Below are 16,323 nucleotides of genomic sequence, written 5' to 3'. Positions count from 1 at the left end.
GATATTTCTGTATTAATGTATTAATATCAATGTGTTTTTTCAGCCAGCAGGCAGCTGTTTTCACTGCTCTAAAACCCCGCTGTACACTTCCCTACTCAGCACCAAATGGCACTGACAAAGTACTCTTTTGTGTAATATTTTTGGAAATTACTCAAAATGGATTTGCTTTATCAGGAGGCTTTGGACAGGCCAGCATCTTTTCATCATTATTTTTACAAAATTCTGCAGTTTTCAGCCAACAGCAGCACTTAGTGAGAGAGTTATGCTTAACCTGCAAAATGTTGCTGAAAGAGACGCATTATACCAAGCAGATGAAATCTTAATGTTTTGGGGCCTATTAAAGTAGTTAAAACGGAGAAAGTTTTTAACGTGACACCGTCAAAGATTGCGTGTTGCACATCTGTCAAGCTGTTCACTGTGCTAAAGGAATGTGAGTGATTGTGTGCTTTAACACTTATGATTAAGTCATATGTGCAAAGATGATTAAATTGTTAATCAAGCTCCTTATTTTATATTAATGAAATGTTTTAAACTTTATTATGTCATTTAAGTCCACAGGCAAACAGTGAAACGTGACCATAAGCCACTACTAGTTCTGTCTTTTTTTGTTCTGTAGCAGAATGAGTTTTTGTTGTGTAAATACTATCAAAGATTGTGCAAATGGTAGACAAAGATACCATAATTAATAGTTCTTAACGAGGACCCTGAGGTCATGCCTTAAGGAGTTTATCTGGGATGTAGTGAGTTGTTGTTCAAGGGATTGCTGCATGAGTGGAACTATAGTCACAAGCTGGTGTTTGTCCCTCAAGCAGGAAAACTGGTTTTCCAAGATATTCTCTGGATGATGGGGATGCATTAGGAAGAAAAATAAAAAATATTTGGAAAGAAAGATCTCTATGGGCTGGAGCTCTGGCAACCAAAAGAGTACGAGGTTCTTCCCAGCCCATCTAACCTTTATTTATGGAGGTTGGCTGAGATTCCGGCATGCCCCCGTGTCACAGAAGAGGATCACTTGAAAACACATCCTCTGCTGTCGCCTGAAGGCTCTGGGAGAGTGACGCTATCACTGGCATCACGATCAGGTCCTGAAGGCAGCACCCGGCAAGACGGGCCGTTGTGAATTTCAATATCAATCACAGCAACAAGAAAGAAAAAAAGAAAAAAAAGCCATCAGAGTCAGACACAACACTCAGGCACCCACACGGCTATGGATCACTGACCCTTGGAACCACTTATAGATCCTTGAAATAACAAATTATTCTAATTAAAAATGGGGGCTTGATGACTTAATATGAAGTGTTACACTAGTGACCTTTTAACAGTTGTACATGTATCATTAATTGCAAAAATAGAAAAGTATGAACATCAGTCAGAGGGATGTTTCTAAACCCAGATGCTGAGAGGATTCATTAACCGTTAAAAAGCCATTAGTTAAGTCTTCTAAACTCTTTATTATGTTAGTATACCTAATCTTTAAATGAAGTTGACCTAAATTCATCGCCTCAATTTTGTAAAAGCTCCCATTAGGATGTAACCTCATTAAAGCGTTAGTGCATAACCTCTGTTGCCCCCATGAGGAATTCTGAGTAATTACAACAACAAGGTCTGTGTATCTACATGACATAAGTCTTCAGTGATCGAGCATGGAATTCATATTCTGCTGTAGGCCTACGTCCAGGATTTTTATTAGCAGTAGAATCAATAACTGAAACATTTCTTGGGCCCTTCTTATGATTTTTCAGAGCTCCTGCGCCACTGTCAGGGGGTCGACACAAGTTAATCATGCATTTATATGAAAAAGTTACGCATTAAAGCTTTAATCCACCTGAGATCACATCTTGAGTGTTATAGTTCTGGATTGTTTGTGCAGTTCCTGGCAGTAGCCAAACTAGCCATATAGGCCTACTGGCATCCTAACATTTTAGGCCTACAACAGCATTGTTCCATGTGTCTTACCTGAGCAAATTAGCAAATATATTAGCAAATATGAAAATATAGCCTTCAATTTGAGTGTATGAGCTTCATTTTACAAAATAAATAGTGGTTAAGGGAGAGTTTTTTGCCAAACACCTGCTGCTGCCTGATGCGCCTTTGTTGTTATTTTCAGTGTGGCATTTAACGTTGCTGAGCTCTCGGCTTTGTTTTGTTTACCTCTCCGCTCCTGACACGTGGGTAAGATGGAAAGGAGGGGAAGAGGAGGAGAGGAGGGGAGGGGAGGAGGATTAACTCAGCGTCTGTGCGCGGTGTCCCTTTTTAAGACAACAACAACAACAAACACTAGAGCGATTGACATAAATAGTAGCGGGGCAGAAACACATTCGCACCTGCTTGTCCTCCATCCGCGGTCGGTTTCAACATCTCTCCGAGCCTCTCCCTCCATCCATACAGCACCCCGGCGCTCGACCATGTCTCTGTCCGGCTCGCAGACACCAGAGGACGGACTCTATGGTGAGTGATGGTGGTGGTACGGGTGGTGCAAGGACCAGGCCGTTGTTTTGCTGTTGGGCTATATAATGATTCATGACGTCTATTTATTCCCCTTTGCAGCCATGACGTAGATAAACAAAAAAAAAACATTTGCTCATGTGAAGCCAACAGATATCATTATTAAAGCTGTTTTGTGTGATTGTGTGCACAGATCCATTTTAATTTCACAATGCAAAATGGTAACAAAAGTGGGTAAATAATACAAGCAATGAGCCCTTTCATTAGCTCAGTAGGCTATAATTTACAGGTCTGGTCTGGTGGTCAGATATCCAACAGTGCAGACATGAATGATAGCATACTAACAGCATTTCAGTCATCTCTGAGTGCAGGTGTGAGAGGATGTCACAGGGAAGAAGCTAGGGATTCGTGGTTTCATGGTTGGCATTGTTGTTGCCACTGCCATTGTGTAAACGGATTCCCTGACTCACCTGTTTGTATCTCTGTAAGCCAATTAGGCTGTGCAGATTTCCTGACGCTTATAGCTCGACTGTGCACATTGATTAGTGCAAATGATGCCTGGTAACACATGTGGAACAACGTTATGGGGAGCAGGACTGTGCAATTAATTACAATCAATTATAGCCTGCATAGGCCTGTTTTTTTAGGTCAACAATAGATCCTTTAGATAAGTGATTACTGAAATATTAAAGTCTATGGTCTAGCTCTGTAATCAAATATTTGCTTTGAATTAACCTCCCTCTTACTCAGCCCCAATTTCAAGTTTGATGTGCCAATGGAACAAAAGTGTACAGTATACAACAAACTGCACATTGGTTGAATTAGTCATTCCCAAAAACCATCATAACCGCACCAGTCTAGTTCTTACGGAAGAGTACAGGGCCACAAGAGAAAAACAAAATTAGAGGAGGAAGTTTTTATTCAATATTCACTTGGCACAGAAATGTGCACAATAAAGTGGAAAGACAATTTTGTGAGTAGAGACGAAATACATGCCGAGAATAAACTTTAGTTTTACTTTAGTAATAGCCTGGTCCTTGAAGGCCACCATAGCTAGTTGTAAATTCTACAAACGTGAGGGGTAGACGTGGAGTGTCGCAATGTATAACTTTCACCACAAGATGGAGCCAAAATACTCTTACTTAATGGACCTAAATTATTAATAAATGTCATTCTGGCTTAAATAACCCAGTACCTAGAGGAAATAGGTGACATTTTTCGAGATAACAACAATTCAACTTGTTTTCACAATGAAACAAGCTTTGTTTTCTTGAGATCACAAGATAATTTAAAGGTGGGGTAAGCGATTCTGGAGAATGTTTGTTGACAAATCCAATTTGTTTACATTCCCTTTGCTTACGTACCACTTTACAGAGCCTAGGTCATTCATCAACATTTGGGGGTTTTTCAGTGCACACACAGTACGGAAAGGTAGCAAATTGTTAGGCGATATTCACTGATTTTGACAAAAAGTGATTAGTCAACAAAGATTCTACAGAATCACCTTCCCAATCTTTAAGTCCTTATCACAGGATAACAGTAATTAAAGTAACTGTTGTTGTTTTTTAGACAAATGTGAATGTGTAAAATATAAATCTTCAACAAATAACTAAGGAACCTGCCCTGCTCTCCAAAAACAATGAGACTTCCCTCCTACAGTCCTTTAACTGGAGGCAGACAATCTTAGCCCGTCAGGTCAAACATGATTCTGTTGTGTCTTGAAGCATCCAGCTCTTGTCCATGTTACATAAAGCTGATGTGGCAGCGGCACAGACAAATGTGTACAGGATTGTGCCATAGAAGCTAGTGCTGCAGAATGGAGGCAGATAGATAAGTCGGGCAACAAGGCAGTTGTTATGTCATAACATCCCTCTGTAGAAAAAGAACTAGAGCAATGGCACAGTTTCCCGTCTATGCCCTCCGTCTCTGCCTCCAGTTCTGTGCCCACTCATGTTGTTACATCCTCTGCTGCTGTTTGTATGAAATACAGTGTTATAGACCTGGGAAATTGAAGATTTGAGTAAATACATTATAGAGGGGAATGATATAGATGAGGTAGACATTTTGTTAACTGTTCCTATGTCACAGAAAGGCATGACAACAGAGAAACATGGGGGAGGAAGGGAGAGGGTTGAAAAAGGGCTAATCTCTAACCGAAATAAGATCTTACGTAAACAAGCATGCTGTCAGCCTGAGTTAGCTCTGCCCTACTGTTTGGCTGTGGGTGTGTGCGCGCCATACACACCAGTGTGCATGTGTAAATCTCTTCCTGCTCATGGCCCCAATGAACCTGCATGTGTGTACATTCATTCATTATGTTGAGTGTGTTTTAAGAGTTCATTGATTGAGAGAGAAACACACGACAAGGCACCGTCTGCATTCAGGACATATGTGGTGCTGTTTATAAGTCACCATATGCCAGCACACAACAACAAACAGAAGGCAACAGATTGGAAGATATGGTCGTTAATAAGTATTTATAGTAAAAATAAGAATCGCTCAGAACAATAATATGAATTGCATGTATAGGGAAAAATGGTTGCTTATGTGCATCAATCCTTTGAATTGGATCAAATGGCTTATTTGGGGACAAACAAGTTGTAGTGGTGGTTAGTTATGGAAATATAAATTCAAAGGCAATAACAAATCAAATTATTTGGTATGCCAATCAAAAGCACCAATAATTTGGGCTAAAAGGGTTAAGACGTATTTGACTCATATCAGAGAAAGCTCTTGACACATATGAAACAAAAACGTCAACATCTGATGGTGTTACTTTAATTGAACTATTTTATCACGTCTGCATCATACATTTCAGCTGATTTTTATTGAATTATTGCTCAGTGTTGATATCTTTCATAATACCTGGCAGGCTGTGCAGTGACAAATTACATTACAACAACAGAATGCTGCTCTCAATGTAAACACTCATATTTAGGACCATAGACATGTTTACCATCTCATCACTTCCCCAACCGTTTTTCTGCCTCCTTGGTGACTGCCTGATCATCATAACACACTGCTGGTGCTGTGTTTGCCCATCAGGCTCCTGGGTGGAGCTGGAGGAGCTGATAGCAGCCGTGAGCCGTAGAGAGAGTCTGACTGGCTCACAGGAGAGCATCTCCTCCGCCCTGCAGGGGGAGCTAGAGAGGATCCTTCTGGAGGCCCAGCTGGAGTGTGAGAGGAGTAGAGACAGGTAACAGTGCACTTCGCCTGTGTGGATTTTTGTTTTGGGCCAAGCTGCACAGCGCACTGTTGAAAAATTCATTTAGCACGGTAATGAGTTTCATTCTGTGCACAGTGGAACTTTGCTCGCTTTTCCACAGCGTGCGTTTACTTCCTCTGTGTTTGTGTGCTTTAAAGCCCCTTTGATTTGAGTTTCCAATCCACAAAAATCCTTCTAACTGATTGGGGGAGTTAGTTGCATGATAGTAAGCATCTGAAAAGACTTATATATTTATCATCAATATTTAAGATATTGACATTTAAAGGAATACTTCACCCATACGGAACCGGTGTCTTATCATTATAAAATCGCTATTATAATATAATGAATTAGGTTTTTCTTCCCTCAGTCTTTCTTCAGTCTTCCCCTTGGCCCAGCTGTCCTGTTAATCCTAACCCTACATTTTTACTAGTGTGATGATGTCACACTAGTAAAATGTAGGGTTAGACAGTGAGACCATTAAACACTCTTTCTGCCTTTTCTCAGGCTAGGATGAACCGATTTCAAAAATGTTTGCACATTTATTCTACATAGGATCTCAGAGTTCAATACACCTTCATATTCCCACCGGTGAAGTAGGTCTTTAAGTTGAATAAACATTACAGAAATTTGGTTTGGACAAGGCGGGATATGCTCTGGTTTATATTAAACAATTAGCATTTTGAACCAGTCACAATGACTGTTGCCATGGATACCTTTCAATTCGGCCACGCCCACACAGTCCTGTCAAACGGGCTAGTCTACTCTATACAGTTTCTTTAACTAAGTTTTATCATTTTATGGAGATTTATTTTCAATCAGATTTTTGTAAAAGCTTATTGAGAAATCCAACGTTGATATCATCTATTCGTTTTTCAGTTTACAGGGGTTTTAACCGAACTGTCAAAATCATTCAGTTGCAGTCTGTCTAGATTTTGAACTGACATTTGTAAATGTCTGTTGGTTGTCCACAGTCCTCCACAGGCGCTGACTCCACAGCCCATTGGTTCCCCGAGACCCGCAAGTGAGCATGACAGTGACTGTGTCACCATACAGGTATTCAGATTCTGAACATGTGTTGTTAATGTTCTTCAGTTCTATTCTGCAATTAAAACAGAGTTTAATTGTTAAAGGAGCTGGTGGTGGTGGTTATTAAATTAATTTATTATTTATTAAATTAAAGTCACTTAAATGGGCTACAAGGAACCTTCAGTTTGTGTTGAATCTTTGGACAATAGTGGTAGTGTTTTAGGATGCCAGCTTATGTTCCTGGGTGATCAGACCCGAGCAAAGGCATGAAGAAAAACTATGTGAAAATAGTTTTCTTTTCACAGATGGTTTCCTCTGCTGTTAAATTGTTGATAAATTATGATCATCCGAGGAAAAATTGTGACTGCTTCAGAAATATTTTAAAGTTCCTCATAGCAACTTTAACTACAGATCCAATCCTGCACTTCCATTGCTTTCATTAACTTTATTTGACATTATTGCTGAACATTTACCAGAGAATGATATCTTATGCTGATGTCCTACTCTCCAGTCACTCATTTCCATTTATTCTAAAACAGGTTAAAAGCTTGTATAGCTATTACACTTGCTTGAGATTGGCAATGTATCAGATGTATACATACATTTATGTAGTTGGTCTCTGTATCCAAAAATTAAATTTCTGTTTTACTTAACTTATGTTGTTTTGAGATTTTCCCCTATTATTTGCAGAACACATGGTTTAACATCATTCTCTCAGTCCTGAATTTTCTTTCCGTATTTTCTACCATAATATTTTTCAACTGTTGCACATTATCTGATCCCTTATGCCTGTTGCAGGAGGACGGTGAGCGGAGAGACACTGACTGGGTGTGGGATTGGTCCAGTAGGCCGGAAAATATGCCACCAAAGTAAGACCGGCTCCTTTAAAGTGAATACTTAATAATTCATTCTTAATTTTTTTTTAATTTTCAACCACATCCCTACTTTTTTAAGAGAACTCGTAAGTACTTGCAAAGATGTATAGGTTGTATTACGTGTTTCAACCTAAGGAATGGCACTTTGTTGCCTAGTGTTATACAAGAACTTTGATACCGCTCTTATGTTTTGGCATTATGTGTGGAGCTGGATGCCGGAGGCGATTAGCTTAGCTTAGCATATAGACTGAAAGCAGGGCAAGACAGTTAGCATAGCTCTCGTTACTGCACAGCTTAAAAACAACAGGGAGATATTTCCTTTTTATGTTTTTCTTCGCGCATTGAGTCTTGAGGTTAACTGACGAACATAGGAGACACTGGATGTGTTGGTGAACAATTACTACACTATGTAACTCCCGCTACATGGATATATTCATATTTAATCGTATTTTTGTTTTTGCCTTAAAGTTGAAAAGTAAAACCTATTTTACTCTCAAAACATTAAAAATGAGTTGTTGTGTAGCGTGCATCTCTTCAGTTTGACGCTAACACCATGGTCCAATGCTGCATTTTTAATTTTGTTGTTTTGCCTCGAGTGTTGAACAAACCAATCAACTTTGTTTATTTTCTATTTTCACTGCCATCCTTGACATTTAATCTCCTGCAATACAAGAAGTGTATTTGACAGGTAGTAGAAGCCCTTAATGGTCTCAGATGCTCCCTGCTATGGCCTACCTGTCTGGCATTCTCATTCTTCTCTCTTGTGTTCTCATTAACGCTGTTTACTTTATATTTTCGTTTTACCCTATCATATTCCCTTACCCCCTGTCCTCTCTCGCTCTCTGCAGAGAGTTTGTGTTCCAGCACCCGAAGCAGCCGGGCTCCCTCAGCGTTAGGAAGACGGAGGTGATGAAGAAAGGAATCTTCTCCTCCGACGTGCTCCTCATCCTCGGCCCCACACTGCTGGCTTCACACCTGCTCACACTTGGAGTCGGGTGAGACATGTGATGTTGCTTAATATCTGTGGCAAATGCATTTTAGGTCTGCTACAACTGACAGTTTGTGAAGCCCCACCCCCCAAAGCACTCTTGTACCCATGTCAAGCTTTACGTTCTCACATGGCTCATAAAAAATGCATATTCAACATCCGAAATCTTGAGTATTTTTTTATACATGTTGAGGAATCCAACGCTAGATTATCTTACTGAAGCTAGTTGTTACTAACTACCGTCTTTTCAATGAGTGCTTTTCTCTTTTCAGGATCTACATAGGCAAGCGATTGGCTGCTTCCTCGACTAGCACGCTGTGACGTCGGCTGTAGCCCCACCGCCCGCCCCCATTCGCTAAACAGCCTGGCTAATAAGGTCACGGTCTGCCCTCTCTCACTAATTTACCTCCTCCCTTCTTCATCATGGGGCAACCTTAGGACCCTAGCTGCCTGTCTGTACCTCTGTCTCTCTGTTCATCTGTACGTCTGTCCACCCAGCAGCGCTCTCTGCCAGGCTGTGCATGTCTTAGGGCTTCGGGGGGGAAAGCAGATGGATGCCGACCGATGAGTCAGACTGAGGTCACTTTTACTCTCCCGAAAAGAGTAACATTGATCTCAACCAGCCAAAGCCTAATCTGAGAGGAGAGCTTGCCCAGATACAAGAGAAAATGGAGAGTTTCGCCTAGCTAGAACAGTAAATCCTTTTGATAGAAGGAGACGGAAACGCTTCGTTGGGAACTGTGTGTTTTGGACGAAAATGAGAAAGATACAATGTGGTAGACATTTTTCGCCCCAACCTTTGAAAAAACAAAATAACTGTCATTTGTCAAATGTATTGACCCCTCTGGAAGACAGAGTTGCTAAAATTGTTTCTTGGGGTTCTTCTGCCCTGATGGTGTATCTAATGTAGAGAGTTGTAGTTGGCAGAGTGAATGTAGGAGTGGCTCTGGTTGTGCTTTTTTTGTCCAGTAAACCAATTTAAATATTTGACCCCCGACAAAGACAATCACGATCCTATTAAACTTCACTCCTCAAAACACTTCACGTGCCTCTTGGGTCTTTTATTCAACTCTTCCAGCCTCATCATGGCACTGTTTGTTTGTCCTACACATGTTCATCTCGTTAAAAAAAAAATGCAGGGAACGCGCAAACGCTTTTATGGCCAGTAATTTATACTGGATGTGTTGTGTACACACCGTACCTTTTACTTTTGAGTAACGGTTGTCTGGAGATTATTTGTGGGCATTCATATAAAAAGGGAGGACAACCTACTGTGTCGTTAACAAGCTCAAGTGAACCAAGACATCTGTTTAAAATGTATTACATTTTTCCATACGAGTTAAATCACTGAAATATCACTGGGCTGATTTGTCCTGAAAGGCTTGTTAGTGTGTGTTTTACCACCCAGCAAAGAAGGCTCTCGCTCTTGCTTAGAAATGCTATGACATCACACACCAGCTTGTCTCTTTCCATCTGCATTTGTCATCGCTTACCTCACATAAGTCTTGCTATTTTTCTTTTAAAGCAAGCTTCTAGTGCTTTGGCCAGTCAAGGATTTGACATTTTATTGGTTTCCCATAAACCAGAGGGCCGTTTCCTCTTAACAACTAATGAAAATAGCTGGCCCTGCATTCTGAACGGTAGGGTCTGAGAGGCTCACTGAGGGGTTTCTGCTGTGCTGCCTAGGAACGTAAAAAGAAAAAAAAGAAAATAACGTGCCCATTTGTTGTCCGGCCTGACCAAACCCCGAGCAGTTTATCAGCCATTAGCGGGGCGTTTGATGTGAGGGACCCTGCTGAGCTCGTTAAGCTACTGCTAGACACACCAAGCTGACGGTGCAACAACAAGCTGGTCTTGGCAGAGCGAGATGAAAAGCACCTGGTTTCCATTTCACTGACATCCTCACGTAACACACACACACACGCAAACCATGCCTAGTTACTATGTTTTGGCATCACTTTAGCACAACAAAGGAAGTATTTTGTCGGTATGGAAGGTAGGAAATGCCCATTCATCATAATTTACTGCAATTTTTTCTCCAATTTGTAAAAACATTGTACTGACAACAAACAAAACAGATACAGGGACCCAAACATGAGATGTCGGACAATGATATGGGTTTAAACATACACTACACCCAAGATAAAAAAAGGGTATAAGCTGAAATACTTTAAACATCCACCATGGTTTACCGATCATATTCCTGGTTGATACAGTTTTCTAGATACATTTTTGATTCCCTCATAAATGCAGATAATATCCTCCCAATTGCCTTTTTCGAATGTGGATTTAGCTGCTTGACCTATACATTATTTTGCATTGTAGTAACTTCATGTCTTTGCCAGTAACTGTTAGCTAAAGTAACTGTTTCTTGGAGGGAAAGAAGTTAGACATGAAAATACAGATGTACAGTATATTAGAAGGTAAGTCCCTCAATGATTACATTTGCATTTCATGTGAATAAAACTCATGTACTAAATCTGGATAACATAATAGAAAATAATGTGTCCTTTACTGGCTTGTTTCCAACCTGTCCAGTTTATTTTATATCACCTTTATTTCTACAGAAAAGTCATTAAGAACAAGTCCTTATGATTTCTTGTCCCATCAGTTCATACTCTAGTGTAATGGCCAAGTTCCTAAATTCCAGCGACTCGCTGTTGAGTTCAGCTTTAGCATAAATTAAAGTGGAAGCTATGAAAATAGATCGCTTATATCCTTTAAGCTGTGAATTTTGGCCTGTGGATTGTCCCAGATTTAACCCCCTTACACCATGTAGCCACAGCATGGGGGCAAACAGGCAGTCACAGGTGGGACCAGGCTGTTGTAAATCACCATATTCTCACACAGTTCTACATCCCCATGTTGCTGTGAACCTCAATGACTTCTTCATAGCGGGGGACTGTATTAAGACTTGTAATTTAAAAGGGGACAATTACAAGAGTGTACAGCATTAAAGGCTACATGTGATTTTTTTTTTCTTCGTGTAAAAGGGAAATTGCTGGCTTTCAAATTCACATGGAATATGGTGATAAGCAGGAGGAGTCTGAGCATTTGGTGTTACGAAAGTAAAAATCTCAATCATATTCTCATGCGTTGTTGTCTTGCAAAGGTGGAGGACGCCGAGACAAAATGTGGAAGAAATCTAATCATTTCCTGGAATGCACTTGAGAGTTCGGACGTCTGTCTCTCTGGGAAATGCATTATCTTCCCGCTCCTATAGCGCTCAACAGGAAATAAAGAGTCCCGTTTCAAAGACTCTGGATGTAACAAAGAAATTCAGTTATGCTGGCACGGACGTCCGTGCCTCAACTTTCAAACAAGGTCACTAATTTGAGCTTCCATCTCAAGTAACTTCACTTTACCACATGTGGCCCACTTCCCCCTCGTGAACCAACTATTATAAGAAAATGGTAGGTTATAATTCTGCGGAACAGAGTGACGTACTCCCACTCAAAGAACACGCTGCACACTTACACATTTTTTTGTCCCTGTTTTTATTCCACTGGGCTTAGAACGTTACGCTTAATATTTGGTTCTTCAGATCTCAGTGTTTCTTCAGATGTGATTTAACTTTCGATGCATGCACAATGAATGTTCCGCCAGAGACATTTGCAGGCAAGAGATTCCTGCATTTTTCATTCTCTCTGTCACACAACAGCATTTTGACTGCGTCTGAACAAGTGACCCAGTGTGCTCTCCCACTCTCTGCTGTTTTCCCACCGTATGGCAGACCCAGGCCTGCTTGGTCCCAATGTGCCAGAACTATGAAGGATTAATGAGAGCACCTGGCATACGACTCAATGGCACACAATGCAGGGCTGTTTGCACCTTGTAAACAAGCTGCTCAATTTAGTGAAGTTATGTTTGGCCCTCACATCCTGAAGCAATTGTTTGGTACATGTTTAGCTACTGAGACTTCTTAAACAACATGTTGAGTGGAATAAAATACGGCACACACTGCATTATTAATATTTTCTTTTTTTACATCAGTAACTCTTGCTTCTGTAGATGAAACCCCTTTTTACAATGTCAGAATCAAAGGGGTTAGGTACAAGAATGTCTGTAACTTTGAGAAAACGTCATTCCCACATTACAATTCACTTCTTGTAGTGATTGGCCAGCTGTGTGGAGGTGACAAAGGAGCCAGGATTTGAACTGAATTCATACTGCTATTTCGGTCACTTTTCTTGTCCACTCCCCCAGCCAGCTATTCACTCCTACTACAAGTGGCTTTTCCGAAAAGCAATAAAAAATAAATAAAAAGAAAAGTTTCCAATGTGCTCGGACAACAAATCTTACGAAATAGGTGTTATCCAGCATGACATGGCCCTTAGATCCTACAGCCATGCTAATGGCTCTTAAATGCTGTATTTTGGCACAGGAGTGCTCTATTGCCAGTATTGCTAATATGCTAACAATGCAAATTAATACATCTTAGTTTACAGTTTTGACAAAGATAACATGCTAATTCGCACAAAACAGCATGGGATCTCATTAGCTTTGCAGTTATTTTGACTTGACCTTAAGTATTGGAGGAATTGAAATTTGAATGAATGGCTGTTACAAATTTAGCGGAAATCCATCTAAAACCTTTTACATAAAGGCCCATTCTCAAGCAAAGGGTCATAAGGGATCATCCTCTGGGAACCTGGGATGTCTGTTGCAAATTTCATGGCAATCCATCTAATAGTTTTTTAGGATGTGATCTGCCATTACTGTCCACAGAGCCATGCTGCTAAAAAAGGCAAAGGGAAAGAGGGAGAATGGTGATAGAAATGGCCAAACGCTTCGTTGGAGGTGTTTGTGTGAAAAACACACCAAGAGTGAGAGAGTTACAGAGCTGCATGGCTGACCTGAGTCAAGTATCTGTAGTGATGATTTACAGCAGTCTCCATCTACAGTATGAGGTGTGTAGGAGTAGGTGAGACATGCATTGAGATGGAATGACCGAGTGTGAACGCATCCAGCTGGTGTGAGTGACTGAAGGAGCAGCTGGATAGTCTGAGATGGTCTGAGAGTGAACTCACAGCCTACACATGGCAAAGCCATCAACCTCGACTTCTACCGGCAGCATTGTGGGGGCCTTTATTAAGTACCCTTGCATAATACTGAGAAATTTGGTCGGACACTGGAACCACATTGTTGTTTTAGCAACGATATGTTGCCCCATCGCACTGAGGCTTTTATGAGAATACCTTTGAGCGCCGATCATCAATCTTCCAGTATAATAGCCATGTTTTTCTAAGTAAGGCTGTCAACTTTTTGTTACACTGTCCACAAAGGAACTCACTTTGAGTGATTTTACAGAGAGACGTAAAGGCGGGCAATTCGGTCAGGTGAATGGAATTGAAAAAATACAGCAATGGTTTCAACTGGTTTCCTGTAATTTTCCAAAGTTGGTTTCTGGGGATAAGAAAAATTCAGTTTTTATACACAACCCAGACGCATAGTTAAAATTGCATTAAGCTCAAACAAATATGTATTTGTACTTTAATATAGTCTGTAAAACCTTGAGGCCAAATACTCAATTGCACTGTGATGAGCAGATACTCATTTCTTAAAAATAAAACATCCTTTTCAATATGAGCTCAGAATAAATGTTCTGATTCATTTTGGATCTCTTAACATTTGATGTATAATTCGTATTCATGCCCTCTACGCTGTTTTTTTGACGATTCCAGGAAACGTGACAGCTTTATCCACCATGACACACCAATTTGCAGTCTAAATATGCTGCAGGATGTGGGTCCCTTTATTATTAAGCCCTGTGCCTGGACTTTCACAGTTACAGTCTGTCTAATACCAAAAGTTTCTGCAATTTAATGCTGTAATTTTGGGTTTGGAGTGAGTTCCCCTGCTGCCAGAAAGGCGAGAGGTTTTTGATAGATGCAGCAGATTTTAATGAGGTGTTGGGTCAGACCCCTCTGACTCGCTGACTGGCTGCTGTTACGCAACTCCATCAGGTGAGACAGTGCAGAGCTTGTAAGACGTTGCATCCCGCGGTGTAACGAGCACTTAAGCACTCAGCGCGTGGAGCAAGGAGACTGATGGTCACTGCCAGCTGTGGTTCGCCTCGTTGTTAAAAATCTTTGTCCGTTCCTCAAAAACCAAGGGAACTGATGTAAGTCACTTAATGAAAGAACTTCTTGTTAAAGTGGGATTTTTACCATCGTTATGTGGTGAATGCAATTTTCTTTTTAAATACAGTGATTACTTTGACATATAAGACTTTCCCCCCACACAGTCGACATCTGTTCTTCTTTTCAGGTTACGCCAAAAACATGTCACATTAAAGAGACAAAGGATACATGTACGTGTGCCATGTGTTTGGTGTTTATTGTATTTATGGGAGAATAAAATGATATAGAATATGTATAAGTGAGAAAATGGCCAATGATTTGTAGTGACAGTGAGTAATGCAGTAAATCGTACAGACATTTCTGCACAGCAATCCAGTGACAAATAAATCCGAGCAGCTCGATAAATAGTCACGCAGAATAACAAAAACCACATGACCAGATGTTGACTTCAGATGAAGCAACTGGAAAATAGGTATAAGAGATGACACATACACATATATACAACGAAAACAAAACTCTACCTGACTGGATTTGCTGGCAGTAAATACAAATAATAGAATATTTGTAGGTCATGCACGGTTCTCCTTTTTTCGTCCTTGGATTGAAGTGAAAACATCTTCCTTTGTTTTGCGAGTATGTACCACATGCTTCCTATTATGCACCTTTAATCAATCTTGTTTCTGACCCAGTTGGACTTGTTTTTCTTTATCGGTTCAAGGGTTTTGAAACATTCTAATGGTCAGACCTCCGCTAAGAGCTTAAACAACCCCACCTTTAAAAAAGGTTATTTTCAATGCCTAAAAAACGTCTGCTTCAGGTTGGCTGTTTCACTCGTCTTTTCATTGTGGTTGCAGCAATAATAGCTATAATCTTACCTGTGTCAGTAACAAACCATATGGACAGACGCCGGGTTACGAGTGTTAATGTTAAGAGTCTCAGGGTTCGGTCATGCTTGTATCACGAATAAAAATAGTCAGGAGATGGTGTCAGAGACATTTGGGGTTTGGATTTTTATTTTATTTTTTATCTCCCGGCCATACGCAGTGCTCACTGTCTGACCTCATCAACCGCACCATGACGTTACTCAGCCCAGGTCCTCTGGCACACTGATGTGGTCTTTTGAGCTCGGTAAGGACCGCAGCTGCAGACCTTACAGGGAGGTCTGAATGGGGGGAGGGGCTTTCTATGATCCAGAACCCCCTCCTCAAAGCTTGTAAAGGCTTTATTCTGAAAAAAGAGGAAAAAAAAACTCTGTGTGTGCTGCTGATGACTGGATGAGGTCCACATCAGTACTGGGGGAAAAGAGCGGTGTACAGGCTATAGGCCTAACCACAAGGAACACACCTGTGGTAGTAGACACATGGAAACTATGACTCCTTTTTGCTACTGTGTGTTGCCATAGTTACTTCTGTTTATCCTTTTAAGTGGGAATGTCAAATTGCAGCCACCAAAAGTCTACTTGGCTGGTATTAAAAGAAAGGATTACAACAACCATCATTAATACACATTCACAATGTATTTATTTCCACGCTCCAATGGTCAGTTGGATGGAATTAGGCTCTGTTAAAGAAAATACAATTAAGTAAGATGCGAGGATAAAAAGAAGGGGAAAACAAAGATCATTGAGAACCTGAGTCTCCTCACTTCAGCCCAATGTGGCGAAGCGCGTGGTGCCAGACATGCTGACGACCTGGAGGG

At 40.7% G+C, this 16,323-nt stretch overlaps 1 protein-coding gene across 1 annotated transcript; it reads left to right on the top strand.

Annotated features, from left to right (window-relative positions):
- The first annotated feature begins 2,339 nt into the window (after positions 1-2,339).
- LOC307265507 (BCL2/adenovirus E1B 19 kDa protein-interacting protein 3) lies at positions 2,340-8,948 on the top strand. Its single transcript, XM_080047257.1, has 6 exons — positions 2,340-2,448; positions 5,491-5,641; positions 6,625-6,706; positions 7,478-7,548; positions 8,403-8,549; positions 8,815-8,948. The coding sequence occupies exons 1-6, from the start codon at positions 2,406-2,408 to the stop codon at positions 8,861-8,863; spliced, it is 543 nt and encodes a 180-aa protein (XP_079903383.1). The 5' UTR covers positions 2,340-2,405; the 3' UTR covers positions 8,864-8,948.
- Positions 8,949-16,323: the final 7,375 nt, after the last annotated feature.

This window comes from Ammodytes marinus (genome assembly GCF_949987685.1).
Source record: "Ammodytes marinus genome assembly, chromosome: 18".
Lineage (NCBI taxonomy): Eukaryota > Metazoa > Chordata > Actinopteri > Uranoscopiformes > Ammodytidae > Ammodytes > Ammodytes marinus.
This window is presented reverse-complemented; position numbering and strand designations above follow the sequence as displayed.